Source organism: Myotis yumanensis, unplaced genomic scaffold, assembly GCF_028538775.1.
Source record: "Myotis yumanensis isolate MYYU_CA2020_CCGP unplaced genomic scaffold, mMyoYum1.0.hap1 SCAF_1, whole genome shotgun sequence".
In the NCBI taxonomy this organism is placed as follows: Eukaryota; Metazoa; Chordata; class Mammalia; order Chiroptera; family Vespertilionidae; genus Myotis; species Myotis yumanensis.
The window spans coordinates 84423741-84442052 of NW_027223752.1; the positions used below are offsets into that span (position 1 = coordinate 84423741).

The window sequence follows — 18312 nt, forward strand, 5'->3', positions numbered from 1 at the left end:
CTCAGAGCTGTTGGTGCTTCCTCCTGGTCTTCTGAGCCCAGGGTTCTCTGATGATATGGCCTTTATCATATAGGGCTCTCTCTGTGTATGTCACACAGCTGTGTGATCAAGTTCTTAGGCCTCAGTGCACTAAGGGCTTAATCATGTAAGCACAGGCAGCTCTTGACTCGGTGGTGATTATGCCAACTGAAAACAGGAACCACAGGTTATTGATATGGTGGTTCATGATGGTGCATCAGCCAGTAGGAGGTGCTGAGCCCCAGAAATTTGAGTGTCTTAATACATGCAAGGACCCCTCATGTCCTTGGAACTCTCTTGACAAAACAATCAGTGATCAGATAAAAATTGTGAGGGCTCTATTATCCTAAACCTAAAACCAGATAAAGACATTACAAAGAAAGTGAATTATAGGTCAATACACTTGATGGACGTAGATGCTAAAATCCTCAACAAAATATTCACAAATGCATCCAGCAATATATTAAAAAGATCATACAGCATGACCAAGTAGGATTTATTTCATGGATGCAAGGCTGTTCCAATATTTGCAAATCAATAAATATGATACATCACAGAAGCAAACTGAATGACAAAAATCACATGATGATATCAATAGATACAGAAAAAGCATTAGACAAAATCCAACATCCATTTTTCATAAGAACTCTTAGAAAAGTGGGAATAGAGGGATCATAACTCAACATAAAAAGACCATATATGACAAATCTACAGTCAATATCATACCCAATGGACAAAACCTAAAATCTTTCCCCCTAAGAATAGGAACAAGATAGGGATGTCTGCTTTCACCACTCTTATTCAAATAGTTCTGGAAGTCTTAGCAACAGTGATTAGACAAGAGGAAAAAAATAAAGGCATCCAAATTGGAAAGGAGGAAGTGAAACTCTCATTATTTGCAGATGTCATGATTTTGCACATGGAAAACCTTAATACCTCTCCAAAAAAACTTTGATTTAATAAATAAGTTTGACATTGTAGCAGTATACAAAATTAACACCCAGAAATTGATGGCATTATTTTTGCAATTTATAAAATCTTTATTGTTGAAAGTATTACATAGGTTTCCCCCCCCCCCCCCCATTAACCTCTTCCAGCCTGCTCCCGTCCTCTCCCCCATCTAGGTCCTCACCACCCGGTTATCTGTGTCCATGGGTTATGCATATATGCATACAAGTTCATTGGTTGCTGCTCTCTTCCCACCCACCTTAACCTGCCTGCCCTCTGAGTTTCAAAAGTCTGTTAATGCTTCTATGACTCTGGAGCTATTTTTTATCATCAGTTTATTTGGTTGATAGATTCCACATTTGAGTGAGATCATGTGATACTTGTCTTTCTCTGACTGGCTTATTTTGCTCAGCATAATACTCTCCAGTTGCCGAAACCGGTTTGGCTCAGTGGATAGAGTGTCGGCCTGCGGACTGAAAGGTCCCAGGTTCGATTCCAGTCAAGGGCATGTACCTTGGTTGCGGGCACATCCCCAGTAGGAGACGTGCAGGAGGCAGCTGATCAATGTTTCTCTCTCATCGATGTTTCTAACTCTCTATCTCTCTCCCTCCCTCTCTGTAAAAAATCAATAAAATATATTTAAAAAAAAATACTCTCCAGTTCCATCCATGCTGTTAAACATGTTAAGAGTTCTGTCTTTTTTATTGCCATGTAGTATTCCATTGTGTAAATGTACCATACTTATTTTATCCACTCAACTGCTGATGAGCACTTAGGCTGTTTCCAAGTCTTAGCTATTGTAAATTGTGCTGCTATGAACATGGGGGTGCATATATTCTTTCTGATGAGTGTTTCAGGTTTCTCAGAATATATTCCTAGAAGTGGGGTCACTGGGTCAAATGGGAGTTCCATTTTAAAATTTTTGAGGAAACTCCATACTGTTTTCCATAGTGGCTGCACCAGTCTGCATCACTACCAGCAGTGTGCTAGGGTTCCCTTTTCTCCAGAACCTCACCAACACTTGTCATTGATTGATTTGTTAATGATAGCCATTCTGACAGGTATGAGGTGATATCTCACTGTGGTTTTGATTTGCATCTCTCAGATGATTAGTGACTGATAATTTTTTCTTATATCTCTTGGCCTTCTGCATGTCCACTTTGGAAAAGTGTCTATTTAGGTTCTTTGCCCATTTTTAAATTGGATTGTCTTCCTTTTGTTAAGTTATATGAGTTCCCTATATATTTTGGAGGTTAACTCTTTATCAGATGTATCATTGGTAAATATGTTCTCCGATGCAGTGGACTCTCTTGTTATTTTGATGATGGTTCCTTTTGCTGTACAGAGCTTTTTATTTTCATGAAGTCCTATTTGTTTATTTCCTCCTTATGATCTCATATATGTGGAATCTAATGAACAAAATAAACTGGCAAACAAAATAGACCCAGAGACATTAAAGTATGCAACAGAATAACATATTTCTGAGAGAAGTGGGGAAGGGGGCAGAAAGAGATTAACCAAGACTATATATGCATATATGCATAACCCATGGACACATACAATGGTTAGGTGAAGGCCTTGGGTGGGGGCCAGAGCAGGGTGGAGGGAGTCAGTAGAGGAAAATTAGGAGGCATCTGTAATACTTTCAAATATAAAGAAAAATTTTAAAAATATGAGGGGTGTGGTTGGAGGGATGGACTGAATGGTGTGGCAGTGATGATGAAGAAGGCTTGTTCTAGTGACTAAAGAGCTGAGTGGTTTAACAAAACTAACAAAAACATTTATTTTGCTCAGGAATCTGCATTTGTGCTGGGTTTAGTGTGGATATCTCACCTCAGGTGCCCTTGATGGCAGGGGAGGCTTGAGGCCTGGAGTCTGGGATCAGCTTAGGACTGACTCCCACCTGCCCAGTGGCTGGTGCCCGATGTCTGTGGGCATGTCCGTTCCCCCCTGTGAGGGTCTGTCATGTAGTCTCTGCATGGGATTGTTCAGTCTTCTTTGCAGCATGATGGTGGCTTCTGCAGAGTGAGCCTCTCTTCCAAATTGACCCTGGCAGACACATTCTTTTTTTTTTCTTCGACTCTGAAGTCATATGGTATCCATTCCACCTTATTCCACTTCTTGGGCAATCAAAAGCCCTCACCCAGGTTTAAAAAGGAAAGACATTGCAATCATGTAATGGAGACTGTGGTGTGGGATGGGTGATACATGGTGGCAACACAAGCAAATTCAAAATACAGACATCAAACTTGGAAATAAATTCAGTGGTGGAGTGAATCTATCTACTATGTAAAGAACTCTGAAAATGCAGAAGGAAAAGGCCAAAAACTGATAGAAGACTGGAAAAAGACCTGCACAAATCTCAGTAAAATGTATTTTAAAAATAATGAAGAGTTTCTACTTCACTCACATTAATGAAAAGAAAAAAGTAAATAGAAATTTTATTGAGGCATGTTATCTTATCTCATAGGTGACCAGATTTTCAAAAGTTAAACAGCACACTTCATGGGCGTGGCTTCTTTTTTTAAAAAAAATTTTTATGGGTGTTGCAGGATATCCTTTTCTTTAAATAGTTTTACTTTCATCCTACCCAAATTGGGTCTTACATTTTTTTTAAACCCAGACTGACAATATCTGCCTGTTTACTGGAGTGTTTAATCTGTTTACACTTAATGTCATCACTGCTAGGATTGGGTTGAAGAATATCACATTGCTATTTGATATCTATTAGAGTGATTTATTCTTTGTTTCTTTGTCCTTCTCTTCATGACTTCTTTGGTTTTATCTCATTTTGTCTTTTTTATTGGCTTTTAGTTATATCTCTGTGTATTACTTTTGTGGTTACTCTAGGATTACAATATGCCTCCTTCACATACCACCATCTACTATGAATTCATGTTATACCACTTCATATAGGAACAGTGTAATCATGCATTTCTATGTATCCTCCCCCCATCATTTCTATTTAGTCACATCTTATACTATTTTTATTGTCTAAATTTTACATATGTCACCTTTTTCCCCAATTGACCCCCCCTCCCACAAGCATTCTCACTCCGGGCAAGCACCCACTGCCCCAGTGTCTGTGTCCAATGATTATGCTAATATGCATGCATACAAATCCTTTGGTTGCTCTCTAACCCCCCCCTCTCCTATTATTTGTCTCTGGATCTGTTTTTGTTTATCAAATTATGTTGATCATTATATCCCACATGTGAGTGAGATCATGTGATATTTATCTTTCTCTGGCTGGCTTATTTCGCTTAGCATAATGCTCTCCAGTTCCATCCATGCTGTTGCAAATGGTAAAATTTCCTTCTTTTTTACTGCAGTGTAGTATTCCATTGTGTAGATGTATCACAGTTCTTTAATCATCTCATGTGCTGATGGGCACTTAGGTTATTTCCAAATCTTAGCTATTGTAAATTGTGCTACTTTGAACATAGGGGTGCATATAGCCTTTCTGATTGGTGTTTCTGGCTTCTTGGAATATATTCCTAGAAGTGGGATTACTGCATCAAATGGGAGTTCCATTTTTAACTTTTTGAGGAAACTCCATACTGTCTTCCACAGTGGCTGCACAAGTCTGCATTCCCACCAACAGTGAAGGAAGTTCTTTTTTCCCCTCATCCTATCCAGCACTTGTCATTTGTTGATGATAGCCATTCTGACAGGTGCTAGATGGTTCCTCATTGTTGTTTTGATTTGCATCTCTTGGATGATTAGTGACTTTGAGCATGTTTCCATATGTCTCTCAGCTTTCTGTATGTCCTCTTTCAAAAAGTGTCTACTTAGGTCCTTTGCCCATTTTTTTTGATTGGATTGGTTATCTTTCCTTTTGTTAAGTTGTATGAGTTCTCTGTAATTTTTGGAGATTAAACCCTTATCTGAAATAGCATTGGCAAATATGTTCTCCCATGCAGTGGGCTTTCTTATTGTTTTGTTGATGATTTCTTTTGCTGTGCAGAACCTTTTTATTTTGATGTATTCCTATTTGTTTATTTTCTCCTTAGTCTCCATTGCCCTAAGAGCTGTGTCGATAAAGATATTGCTACGACATTTGTCTGATATTTTGCTGCCTATAAAGTCTTGTAGGATTTTTATGGTTTCCCATCCTACATTTAAGTCCTTTATCCATTTTGAGTTTGTTTTTGTATATGGTGTATGTTGGTGATCTAGTTTCATTTTTTTTGCATGTATCTGACCAAATTTTGCAGTACCATTTATTAAAGAGACTGCCTTGACTCCATTGTACGCTCTTGCCTCCTTTGTCAAATATTAATTGAGTATAATGCTTCAGTCGATTTCTGGGTTCTCTATTCTGTTCCATTGGTCTATATGTCTGTTCTTGTGCCAGTACAAGGCAGTTTTGGGAACTGTGGCTTGGTAATATAGCTTGATATCTGGTATTGTGATCCCTCCAACGTTGTTCTTCTTTCTCAGGTTTGCTGTGGCTATTTGGGGTCTTTTTTTATTCCACATGAAGTTCTGGAGAGGTTGTTTTAGATCTTTGAAATAGGCTGTTGGTATTTTAATGGGGATTGCATTGAATCTATGATATGCTTTGGGTAGTATGAACATTTAAATAATGTTGATTCTACAAATCTATGAACATGGTATGTTTTTCCATTTGTTTATGGCTTCCTCTATCACTTTTTTTAGAGTACAGGTCTTTTACCTCCTTAGTTGTTTATTCCTAGTTATCTTAATTTTTTTTGGTGCAATGGTAAAAGGGATTGTTTTTTTCGTTTCTCTTTCTGTGAGTTCATTATTGGTGTATAAAAAGGCCATAGATTTATGGGTGTTAATTTCGTATCCTGCTACATTGCCAAATTCATTTATTAGATCTAGTAGTTTTTGGATGGAGTCTTTGGGGTTTTCTATGTACAGTATCATGTCATTTGCTAATAAGGACAGTTTTACTTCTTCTTTTCCAATTTGGATGCCTTATATTTCTTCTTCTTGTCTGATCACTATGGCTAGCCCTTCCAGTACTATATCGAACAGGAGTGGTGAAAGTGGGCATCCCTGTCTTTTTCCCATTCTTAGGGGAAATGGGTTCAGTTTTTGCCCATTGAGTATGATGTTGGCTGTAGGTTTGTCATATAAGGCTTTTATTATGTTGAGGTATCATCCCTGTATTCCCATTTTGCTAAGAGTTTTGTTTTTTTTTTTTTTATCAAGAAAGGGTGTTAGATTTTTTCAAATGTTTTTTTCTGCATCCATCGATATGATTATGTGATTTTTGTCTCTCAATTTGTTTATGTGATGTATCACATTTATTGAATTGCGGATATTGTACCATCCTTGCATCCACGGAATAAATCCCATTTGGTCATGGTGTATGATCTTTCTAATGTAATGCCGGATCCGATTTGCTAGAATTTTGTTGAGGATTTTAGCATCTATGGTCATCAATGATATTGCCCTGTAGTTCTCTTTTTTGTGGCGCCTTTATCTGGTTTTGGGATTAGGGTAATGCTGGCTTCAGAGAATGAGCTTGGAAGTGTGCCTTCCTCTTGAATTTTTTGAAATAGTCTGAGGAGGATAGGTTTTAGTTCTTCTTTGAATGCTTGGTAGAACTCCCCTGTAAAGCTGTCCAGACCAGGGCTTTTGTTTGCTGGAAGCTTTTTGTCCACTGCTTCAATTTTTTCAGTGGTTATAGGCCTATTCAGGTTTTTTTATTATTTCTGATTGAGTTTTGAGAACTTGTATTTTTCTAAAAATATGTCTATTTCATCTAGGTTGTCCATTTTGTTGGAATAGATTCATTCACAGTACTTTTTTCATAATCCTTTGTATTTCTGTGGGATTGGTTGTTACTTCACCCATTTCATTTTTTATTTTGTTTATTTGGGTCCTCTCTTTTTGCTTCTTGGTGAGCTGGGCTAGAGGTTCATCAATCTTGTTTATCCTTTCAAAGAACCAGCTCTTGGTTTTGTTCATCTTTTCTATTTTTTTTGTGTGTGTCTGTGTGTTTTGTTTTGTTTCTATTTCATTTATTTCTGCTCCGATGTTTATTATTTCTTTCCTTCTGCTCACACTGGGATTTTCTTGTTGCTCTCTTTCTAATTCTTCAAGTTGCAGAGTTAGATGTTTTATTACCAGTTTTGTTTTTTTTTTGTTTGGTTTTTTTTGTTTTTGTTTTTTTAGGTAAGTCTGTAATGCTATGAACTTCCCTCCCAGTATTGCTTTCAGGGTGTCCCAAAGATTTTGGATTGGTGTGTTTTCATTGTCATTTGTTTCCAGGATGTTTTTATTTCTTGTTTGATGTCCCTGGTAAACCAATCATTGTTTAATAGTATGCTATTCTGAAGCAGGGGGTCCCGCGGGGGTGAGGCCGACGGAGTCCTAATGAAGCATGCCCGACTCCGGGGACGGTTCAGTGACGCAGATCCAAGTTTACTGTGTGAGTGCAGCAACATATATAACATTCCAGACCAATCAGAAGTTTATAACATCCATAGGGCAACCAATAGTAGGAAAGATCAGGGTACTATGTAGGGGCTCCAGGGGATCAGCTCAGGTGGGCGATGCCACTTCCTGGTGTGCTGAGGAAGCTTGTATAGGCGGAGTGTGCTCACGCCATTGCATCTGCCGCAGCCCTGAGATAAATCTCCTGAGCTCTTCCCACACTATTCAGCCTCCAAGTGTTTGAATTTTTGTGATTGTTTTTATTGTAGTTGATTTCTAATTTTATGCCACTGTAATCTGAGAAGATGCTTGATATGATTTCAATCCTCTTGAATTTGGAGAGACTTTGCCTGTGTCCCAGTGTGTGGTCTATTTTTGAAAATGTCCCATGTGCACTTGAGAAGCATGTATATTCTGTAGTTTTGGGGTGGAATGTTCTAAAGGTGTCGATTAAATCCATCTGATCCAATGAGTCATTTAGGATTGAGGTTTATTTGCTAATTTTTTGTCTAGAGGATTTATCCAGTGATATTAATGGGGCATTAAAGTCTCTTACTATGATTGTGTTGCTGTCAATCTCTCCCCTGATATCTTTCAGAAGTTTTTTTTAATGTATTTGGGTGCTCCTGCATTAGGTGCATAAATGTTTACCAGAGTTATATCCTCTTGTTCTATCAATCCCTTTGGAATTCTGAAGTGGCCTTTCTTGTCTCTTGTTATGGTCTTCACTTTGAGGTCTATTTTGTCAGATGTAAGTATTGCTACCCCAGCTTTTTTTCCATTTCCATTTGCCTGATAGATATTTTTCCATCCCTTCACTTTCAATCTGTGTGAGTCCCTTGTTCTGAGGTGGGTCTCCTGTAGACAGCATATATATGGGTCATGTTTTTTTATCCATTTAGTCACTCGATTTCTTTTGATTGGAGCACTTAGTCCATTTACATTTAATGTTATTATTGAGAGGTATTTGTTGGTAGCCCTTTCTGGACTTTATGCCTGTGTTCTTTCCTCCCTTTCTATTTCTTGTTTTTACAGCATTCCCTTTAGCATTTCTTGCATTGCTGGCTTGGTAGGGATAAACTCCTTTTTTTTTTTGTCTGCAAAGCTCCTGATTTCCCTTTCAATTTTGATGGTTAGTCTTGCTGAATAGAGTATTCTTGGATTCAGTTCTTTGCTTTGCATCACTTTGCATTACTTCCTTTTATTACCTTCTAGTTTGATGTGTTTCTGTTGAGAAATCATTTGATAATCTGATGGGGGATCCTTTGTAGGTAACTCTCTGTCTCTCTCTTGCAGCCTTTAAGATTCTCTCTTTGTTGTTAACATTTGCCATTGTAATTATGATGTGTCTTGGTGTGGGTCTTTTGGGATTCATCTTGCTTGTGACTCTCTGTACTTGTGTAACTTTTTTCTTCCCCATATCAGGGAAGTTTTCTGTCATTATTTCTCCAAATAGATTTTCTAATCCTTGCTGCTCTTCTTGTCCTTCTAGCAGCCCTATTATATGTATGGGTTGTTTTGTCCCAAAGCTTCCTTAGGCTCTCCTCCTGCTTTTTAATTTTTTTCTCCAGTTGCTGTTCAGATTGGGCTTGTTTCTCTACCTTACCTTCTAACTCACTAATTTGGTCCTCTGCTTCTCCTAGTTTACTGTTGAAACCTTCCATGGTGTTTTTGATTGTAGCTATATCACTTTTGATTTCTTCTTGATTTTTGCATAGGTTGTTGATTTTTCATCCATCTAGTGTAGGAACGGTACAACCATTACTGTGAATTCTTTTTCTGTCATGCTGCATGCCTCTGTTTCACTTATTTTTTTTCTTGGTCATTCCTATTTTCTTTCCTCTGGGGATTGTTTCATTTTCTCCCTATCTTACTGTCACCAGAAAGTTCAAAAGCCAAGTTGCCGGGGCCTGGGCCATGTGCAATGGGAGTTTTGCGCCACCCGTGTGTCACTGAACATTTCGGACACCAAGACATGTGGCTTCCATGGGTTGGTGGGAGCCACGCTCACCCAGTATCAGAGTCACCAACACTCATTGTGGCCTCGTGCACGCACCTAGAATCAGGGCCCCTACCTGCGCCATGCTGAAAAGAGATCCCGCTGGTGTGTGCTGAAAATTAGAGTCCCCCACTGTATTCCAGGAGTCAGAGACCCATGTGCCTGCACCGAGCATCGAGTATCAGAGTCTCTGTTGCTTGGTGAGGCCTCATGCCAACAATTAGGGTCCCTGTGTGTGCATGTGCGGAGAATTGGAGTCACTAGCACTTAGTGTGCGTGCACTGGGAATTAGGGATCTCAGGCATGCACGATAAGAAGCAGAGTCAAGACACTGTTGCTCAGTGCTGCCTCTCGTGTGGAGAATCAGGGTCTCCAGTCTCTTTGGGGAACCAGGTTGCACAGCCAACCTGTGTTGACAGGAGTTCCATTCCTGTGCTGCAGAAAACAGACTTCCTTGTGCACTTGCCCAGAATCAAAGTCAGGTGGCACTGCCGTCCTGTGTGGATATGAGGTCTAGTTGTGTGAGTGTGCGCTGCAGGAAACAGCCTCCCAGTGTCCATGCCCCCAGGCTCAAATTCAGGTAGCAGAGCTGCCCTGTGTGGGTAAGAGGCCTGCCTGCATGGGGCGGGTCTAGCAGTTCCTATGGTTCTGCAGCGAACCTGCAGGGAGGGGGATGGGCTCTGTGACTCATAGAAATCTGTAGCTGGGGTGTGTGGATTCTTGGTGTCTGTGGGTCTGCAGCTGTGATCACAGGTCTTCGTTCCTAGTGGCTGTAGGGTTCTGGTTTGCATTTGAGACCAAATTGGGTGGTGGTGAGGCTAGGATCCTAGTCTTAAGCAGTTCTGTTTTTCAAGATGGTATGGTCTCTGTGCCCGCATTGGCTGCTCCTTGAGTGTCCGCAGTGGCAGTGGGGTTTCGCCAACTAAGACTGCCCGGTTTAGCTGCCCCTTGGATGATCTGCAGGATCTAACTGTCCCTAGCTCACACACACACACACACACACACACACACAACCACACATCTACACACTCCTTTATTGCTCCCTCACTCTCTCACACTCTCTCCCTCTGTACCTTCTTGCCGGTTGCCATCTTTTTTCTATGCTGAGATTTTTTTTTTGTTTCAGTTGCAAATCAGTAGCTGTGTGACAAGACTGCTCTTTCCAGGTAAATGTGATCAAGATCATTGAGAGATTGTGTTGCTGCATGAACCGTGTGCAACTAGATGGCAAAGACCAGGCCATTGAAGGTTACGTGACCCCAGAGCATTTGCCCCATGTCAGAAGAGAGTGCTGTGTGTATTAGGGTCAGGAGGGTTTTAGGCCAGACCTGGAGCTTATGCTCTGCTCCCAGGCAATGCCCATATTAGTGGCAAGATGTGGAGGGATGGCTGCTGGGAGTGTCTGGTGAGGTGAGCCCAACACAGGGAGATCTTAGCAAAAACATCACATTGTCTATGTGTGGCCTCCTAGATAAGGATTTCCTAATGTTGAAAAGTCTAGGTCATATTAGAAACTATGAAGGAGCAGCAGCCATGATGGACTAAAGAGAAGAGGTGTTTCTGGACTTTCCTGACCACATGACCCTCCCTGATTTGAGTTTGATTGTGCACAGGCAGGAGCTTTTTATAATGAGAGGGACCATGTTGTGGCCTGTCTGAAGGTCCGACTTTAACTACCCTCTAGCAGATACATGTTATAGGTTTTCCTACTATTTGATTCTGTGCAATTGTTATTAGTGGAAGTGGGATGTCCACTAGTGGAAGTGAGGAATAACTTTCCCCACAGGGTGCTGGGGGTAGGGTTCTTATGATAGCTTTAGAAAATGAATTTTCTAAGACTTGTACGGGAGAATGAGTGAATTTTATTTGCATGGAGTCATGTCCCACAGTTGCAAAAGTCCCATGTCCTTTAAACTGGACCTGGAAAAGGTGCAGCTGGGGGTTCAGCAGAGCTAGAAGCAAAGCCAGTGTCCAAAGGTTGCATTCCACGGTGGAGTAAGTCCTGCAGAGCATCAGGCTGGTTGTAATCCATTAGTTCACTGAGTGTGGGCCATGTGGGCCAATGCAGGGGAGCAGGCCCTCTGCCACAAGAGAGCCAGGAGCGCAAGAGGCCCAGAGAGGGAACTCTGTTTTTCCAGGAGCTTATGTAGCTCAGATTTGGTGCCATTGCAGGGGCCACGTCTATTCTGGCCAATGACCTGCTCCCAGGTGTGACTGACAAGTAACCACCTCTCCTATGGCATTCAGACTTACTGAGTATGCTTCTATTCTTTCTTTGTCCACTCCCTTCTCCCAGGATCTGTGGGGAACAGACCTGGAGAGTGTGAAACTGCAATTTCTGGCACAAATGGCAAGCCTATATTATCAGGCCTTCCCTTTGCTTCTTTCCTGTCAATTAATTAACAACTGGGATAATTATAACAGTATCACAGTGACATTCATGCCTGCTACTTTTACTGTATTTTAAATCGTATTTTCTAATTACAGTCCACTTTCAATATTATTTTGTATTACTGTCAGGTGTAGAGCATAGTGATTAGAAAATCATACACTTTACAAAGTGTTGCCCCCAATATTTCCAGTACCCACCTGGCACCATGCATAGTTATGACAATATTATTGACTGTGTTCCCTATGCTGTACTTTGCATCTTAGTCAGTATTTTCTAACTACCAATTTGTATTTTAGCCTTTTTTACCCAGTCCCACAAACCCCTTCCCCTTTGGCAACGACAGTCTTCGTATTTGAGTCCATTTCAATTTTGTTTGCTCATTAACTTGTTCTTTAGATACAACAAACAGGTGAAATCATATGCTACTGGTCTTCCTCAGTCTGACTTATTTTCCTGAGCATAATACCCTGTGGGTCCATCCATGCTGTCACCAATTGTATCTGCTACTGTTATGGCTCATGGAAATGAGGCTGCTGCCCTGCCTGCTCCCCACCTGCTGCCCTCTCCCTGAGGTGAAGAGGATGAGCCAGTGAACAGTTTGGGGGCTGCAGGTCTAGAAACAAAAGAACTAAAGTCATTTGCAAATTCCACATGCTGCTTGCTGTTCTGGAGACCCAAGTGATACAATTCCAACAGAGTGTAACCAGCAGTAGAAATAAAACACAAATACTTACTCTGGTGAAATCTGAAATCCAAGCCTTGTGGGTTCATGTGAAGGAGGGGGAGAAAATTCCATTCAGATAAAAGTCAACACTGTCAGTTTTACCTGTGTTCAGGTGTCAGAACCTGTATTATTCCCAATGCCTGGCAGTAGGTGCACAATCAGCATTTGTTCACTGATTGATGGAAAAACTGTGCTTTCCAGTCCTACTGCAGAGAGCAGCGCTTTCTAACTCAAAAGGCAGGTAGAGCCCATGGTGGTCAGCACGCAGTCTGAGCCTTGAGGCCAGCAGTGAGGAACAGGCTGCAGGGGACAAAGGCTCCTGAGTGACCAGCAGTCAGTGGACTCTGAGCACATGGTGGGGACCCTGTGCTGGATGTGAGGGTGGAGCTGGCTCTGCCCAGTGAGAGATGGGGCCAGGTGTTCTGCAGACACCCTGCTGCCTTGTCCTCCAGGGCCCTGCACGGGGCCAACACAGCCGTGGTCCCCTGGTCACCCTGTGCCAGTGCATAAGCTGGGTGGCAACTCAGTGACCAGGCCCTGCTGGAACCTGGGCACTCTGGGTGTCCTCGGTGGGAGGGATATGCAGAAGTGGGAGCTCAGACCAGTGCGGTCTGTGGGGCGCAGGGTTGGTGGACTCTGAGGATGCTCAGTGGTCAGCAGGGATGAGAAGGAGGGGCAGCCAGGAGACTGGAGGCCAAGCTAGGCCCTGAGCTCAGAGGAGGGCAGAAAAGGGCAGGGAGAGAAATTCAGCGCAGGAGGGAATGAGGAGCTTCTCAGGACTTCCCTCCCTCCTCCACCCCCATCTCTCCTCACCCACCCCCAGTCCCCAAAACCTGCCACTCCCTGGTTGCTGGAGAACAGTGTCCTGCTCAGGAGGGCCCTCCTCTCCCTTGTGGGGTGGGGCCTCCTGAGCTGCAGCCCAGGCTGTGCCTGCTTGGTGCCCAGCACCCACGTGCTAGTCCTTTCCTCTCAGCAAGTAACACAGAGGAGGAAGTAAGACCTTCACACTGAGCCCAGGACCTGAGAGATTCATGTTTTCCCTAATGGTGCTCCTCTCTGTCCTGGCAGAAGGGCCGGCCCTGCAGGTGCAGATGTGACCAAGAAGGATCTGGGAATATCTTTGCACGAGGTTTGGGGGGCTGTGGGGGAAGGGGAAGAGGAGGAAGTAGAACAGAGAAGAATTGTGCTATTGGCCTTCTGAGCACAGAGCTAGTGCCTGTGAATGAGGGTCAAAGAATATATAAATCATCTGAGAGTCATTTATTTGGTTGCTGCACCACCTCCCTCCCCGCAGTGTGATCCTGGATTAGCTCCAGAGAAGATGGTCTGGGTCCTGCAGTTGGAGGCTTTTCATGGTTTCCTTTATCCAGGGAAGGAAACTGGTGACTTTGGTGTAGACTCGTGGCGGTTTCCCATACTTTTTTCCATAGGAGACAATGCCCTGGATCTCATTTGTACACAGGAGAGGCCCCCCGGAGTCCCCCTGTGGACAGAGAGAGGGGAGGACTGAGCCAGTTCTCCTGGCCCTGCCCTCGACCCCTCACCCCAAGCCCCTCGGAGAAGGCTGCCTTGCTTGGTTTCCATCTTGGAGATAAGCAGGCAGGCAGGTCCCTGTGATCCCCTGAGCCCGGACGTTGTCACTTCCTCACTTCACCTCAGGTGGCAGCTCCCTCTGGTCCCCCAGGTCCCTGATCCTCTGGCTATGAAGGTGCTGCAGGACTGTGGCTGCAGCTACTGTGTAAGGACCCGAGAGCCAGCAGGTGGGGCTGACACTTGGCATGGAGAAGGAGCCCATTAACCAAGGAGGAGCCCCTTACCTTGGAAGCCACCAGGTGTAACTACTGCACACCCAGGGAATAGTTATCTAACTGCTCTGTCCCGGCATGAACTAGTATTGCAGATTCACCATCTGGAGGAACACCATGTTTAGAGTGACCATAGGCCCTTGTAGCCTCTCATAGGGCCTATTCCTCTCAGCTCTGGCAGTCCCCCTCTTTCCTTCTTGGGGAGAAAGGTCATAGCTTAGAGGGTGAAGGATTCCCCCCTTTCCTCAGGTCCCAGTCTGTATGCAAACATCCCTCTTCCCATAGCCAAGCTAAGCAGATGTTCAGTATCACCTTAAAGGAAGACTTCTTTTCTGTTGGGTCCCCCACACAGAGTTGAATGGTCCTGTTGTAATTACGATGATGTAAGTGGCCTTCACACTCCTCATCCTCCTGCAGGGTCAGCTCTACCTCCTGCAGAGTGTCTGAGCAAGGGCCATCCTTTGTGACCCGCCCCCAGCCGGCCACAGTGCACTTCTCTCCTGGCCTCGGCAGGTCCTTGCCCCTGGGCAGTTGGTGGGGCTTCACAGCATTAGTTCGCTTGATGTTTCTCTCCAGCTGGTGGGGAAGAGGCAAGGGAGCCCAGGTCAGCTAGTGCCTCTGGGCCTGGAAACCATGATGGGACCCCTGAGTTACTGGGACTGGTCAGGTGACTGGAGTGGGAAAAAAGGAAGGGGCAGGTCAGTCAGAAGAGAAACAATGAGATCTCAGAACTGCAAATGCAGCAGGAGGTTTCCTCACCTGCAGTAACATGATGTCATTGGAGCGTTTAAGCTTATCATAGTCTGGATGTGGGAAGGCTGTTTTCACTGAGATGTTCTGCTGGGTCTTCTCCCACTTTTTGATGTTGTGGGCACCCAGGGTGACTGTGATTGAGCTGCACAGAGAACAGAGTGGGTGAGTTTGGCGGCAAGGGAGAGAGATCTAACCCAGGGATTATGAATGGCAGGTGGTAGCTGGTGCAGGGCATGGGGGCCAGGGACTTGGTGAATCTGCTTCTCAATGACACTGAGGTCAGGGAGCTGGGAGCTCTCTTTTGCTCTCAGGAAATGTCATGAAATTACTTGCATTTGCATTTTGACCCTAATGCATGTGTTCATAGTCCACCGCTGCTTTATTTGGACAGTGTGGTTGTTCTCTTCTCAATTGTGTTCCTTGCTGTCACCTCTGACCCTCTGAGCCCAAAGCTTACCTGTCCTATTTCTCAGGCTCTCATTGCCCAGTCATGTTCTCTGATGGCTCCTCTGATGAGGTCTCATGGGCTTGAGTTACCAGGAGCCTGGGGAGCTGCCCTGGGCTGCAGCTCCTAGAATGAAGGGCAGGGTCCCTCTAGGGATCTCAGGAGGTGTAGCCTGGCTGCATTCCCTTACCGTCCATTGCAGTGAGCAGCTGTCAGAACAAAGTTGTCTCCCACAAGGACACCGCCACACCTGGACTTTTTCTCCTCTTTTTGAATGTGAAGGAAGGCCATGTAGGGTCTGGAGTGGGGCTTGGCTTCATGTCCCCCGATGATCTCCCCTGAAGGAAAATTCTGTTGTACTTTTGTGGTGTCCCCGACTCCCTCGCCCCGCCGAGTGCACCAGGCAGGCATTGGCTTGATGACTCATATGGCTGGCCACTTGGGAGCCTAGGGTGGCATAGAGCTGGGAGTAGGTAGTGAGGGACCTCCACTTTCTCATCTGGAAAAGGGAACAGCAACAACCTGAGACTGTGACTTTGCCTGCCACATAGTTGGTGAGAATACAGGTCTCAGGAACAGGGAAAGCCTGGAGGCTCCTGAAAATTCCTCTCCTGATTTCGCTTGGTGTTGGGTGAGCTTCTGAGGCCCCTGTGGTGCTGTGATGTCCAGGGAAGTGTGCTTTGCAGTGTCCAGGGCTTAAGTTTAGGGATCTAGATGCTGACACATGAGGAGTTCCCGGTAAGTGTTTGTGGCAGCTAGGAGGGATGGCTCCCAATGGGCCTCTGGAGTTGGGTTGGTAAGGCCAGTGCTGTGCGATTCTGGGAAGCAGAGAAGTTTGGGGCTGCCAACCTCACTGGCTCATCCTTTAAGGAGAGGACCTGCTAAAGGCCTAGGGGTAAAAGCAGAGCTGCAGAAAGGGACTGAGGGGCCTTGAGATAGATCAGAGGAAACAGCAGTCTTCTGGGGACAGCGACCCCACCAACTGTGAGGTCTGCTGAGCTCTGGGCTTCTCTCTTAAGCAGACCCTGAGGACAGCACCTGTCTCATCACAGACATGGAAGCCAGGACTGCTCTGCCCTCTGCAGTTTCCCAGCCTCTGCCATGCACTTCTAGGAAGTTCCACTCTCCACCTGGCACAGGTAGGGCATGGGGAGGGCATTGTGCCCACTGGCTTTTCTTGAGAATAGGCTTCTGTCCTGTCATTTCTGCGTGTTGCTCATCCAGCATCATGTGTGTGGGTCTGAGATGGGATGGGAGCTGGGGTTCAGAGCATTCCTGGTGGAGAGCTGGATCTGGGCTGTGCAGAAGGGCCAGGAGGTCTGTGCCCACTGTGGATGGGTTGGGCCTGTGAGGGTGGGGATGGTCACTCACCTGCCTCTGCCGAGGGGAGCAGGAAAAAGGCCAGCAGGAACACGAGCAGGGGTGGCTGCATCTTCCCAGGAAGGCTGCTCAGGTCGGAGCTGCTGGTGTTTCTCTGTGCTCTGTTTTTATGCCCAGAAGAGGAAGGAAGTGTGGGTGGGCTCTGTGACCTGAGTCCCCCTCTGGTTTTGTAGTGCTTCATCCCAGAAGGCTTTCTATGACGCATCTCTGCCCCCAAGCCTCCTGCCTGATGATGGTCTCTGGGTGGTTGTGTGAACAGTATGCAGTGACCACATCAGTACCCACAGCTGATGACTCAGAGCAGACCCTAAGCAGACTCCAGCCCCAAACAGGAACCCAAGGGTACAAGGTGGGGCCTGTGACTTGCGGTATTGACCAGTGGAGGTACTGGAGCCCAGAAACCTGAGTCCCTAGTGATAGAACCCCCAGTGCCTCATCTCCATGCAACTAGGTTCATCAGGGTAATTTCTTTCCACATGTGTTTAGGCCCTTCTCTGTCCAATGGCCAAATATAGTGGAGATGTGTCTCATTCCTTTATAGCACCAATTTTCAACTCTTTTCATCTCATGGCACATGAACTAATTACTAAAATCCTGTGACACACTAAATATATATATATTTTTTGCAGAGCTCACAAAAAAGTTATACTTTTGATTGATTTAAAAGAAGTAATTAAATATCCTCTTTGCTCCAACATGACTTAAAAAAAATATCAGGTGCCTATCCTTGTATATAAGAATTTCTGGTACCAAAAATTAACTAATCACACACAACCATGTTAGCAATGTGACCAATAAAATGCAACTTTATTATATGGCCCATATGTTTATAGGGCAAGGCAGGGCATTCACACCAGATAAGTATTGTGTTGACTGTTGTCCTTTTTTAAAATATATATTTTTTATTGATTTCAGAGAGGAGGAAAAGGAAGAGAGAAATGAAACATCAATGATAAGAGAGAATCATTGATCAGCTGCCTCTTGCAGGCCCCGCACTAGGGATTGAGCTTGCAACCTGCGCATGTGCCCTGACCAGGAATTGAGCCATGACCTCCTGATTCATAGGTCAACACTCTAACACTGAGCCACGCCATAGGCTGTTGGCATATTTTTATTTGATGATCTAAGGGAAAATAGGTTAGTGACCCTGACTAAATAGCCTGGTATTGCATGTTTTAAAAGTTCTTGTGGGACACTGGTTGAAAATCGCTGCTTTAGAAAGAGCTGAGCATCTGATGGGGGAGTCAGAAACATCAGGGAGCAGAGTACTGAGTGGGGAGGGCCATGGTAGAGTGATGCAAGGAGAGGAATAGAATATCACCACCATCTACTGCACTGACATAGCAACCCATTCATCATCACAGTTTCCTCCCCAGGGGTTTTATTTACAAATGATCCATCTGTCTTGTCAACATTTTAAACAAAAGTACTGTC

At 44.3% G+C, this 18312-nt stretch overlaps 1 protein-coding gene across 1 annotated transcript; it reads right to left on the reverse strand.

Moving 5' to 3' along the window:
- Positions 1-13740: 13740 nt before the first annotated feature.
- LOC139004154 (granzyme B-like) lies at positions 13741-16982 on the reverse strand. Its single transcript, XM_070406930.1, has 5 exons — positions 16870-16982; positions 15689-15836; positions 15060-15195; positions 14613-14876; positions 13741-13978 (listed from the first exon to the last, which is right to left on the reverse strand). Exons 1-5 carry the CDS (start codon positions 16928-16930, stop codon positions 13802-13804), a joined length of 786 nt encoding a protein of 261 aa, XP_070263031.1. The 5' UTR covers positions 16931-16982; the 3' UTR covers positions 13741-13801.
- Between the last annotated feature and the right edge of the window lie 1330 nt (positions 16983-18312).

Coding starts and splice junctions, on each gene's coding strand:
- LOC139004154 (XM_070406930.1), bottom strand. CDS start 16,930: ATGCAGCCACCCCTGCTCGTGTTCCTGCTGGCCTTTTTCCTGCTCCCC. Junction 15,837..16,869: donor GCTCCCCTCGGCAGAGGCAG/GTGAGTGACCAT, acceptor ATTTTCCTTCAG/GGGAGATCATCGGGGGACAT. Junction 15,196..15,688: donor GCTGCTCACTGCAATGGACG/GTAAGGGAATGC, acceptor TTCTCTGTGCAG/CTCAATCACAGTCACCCTGG.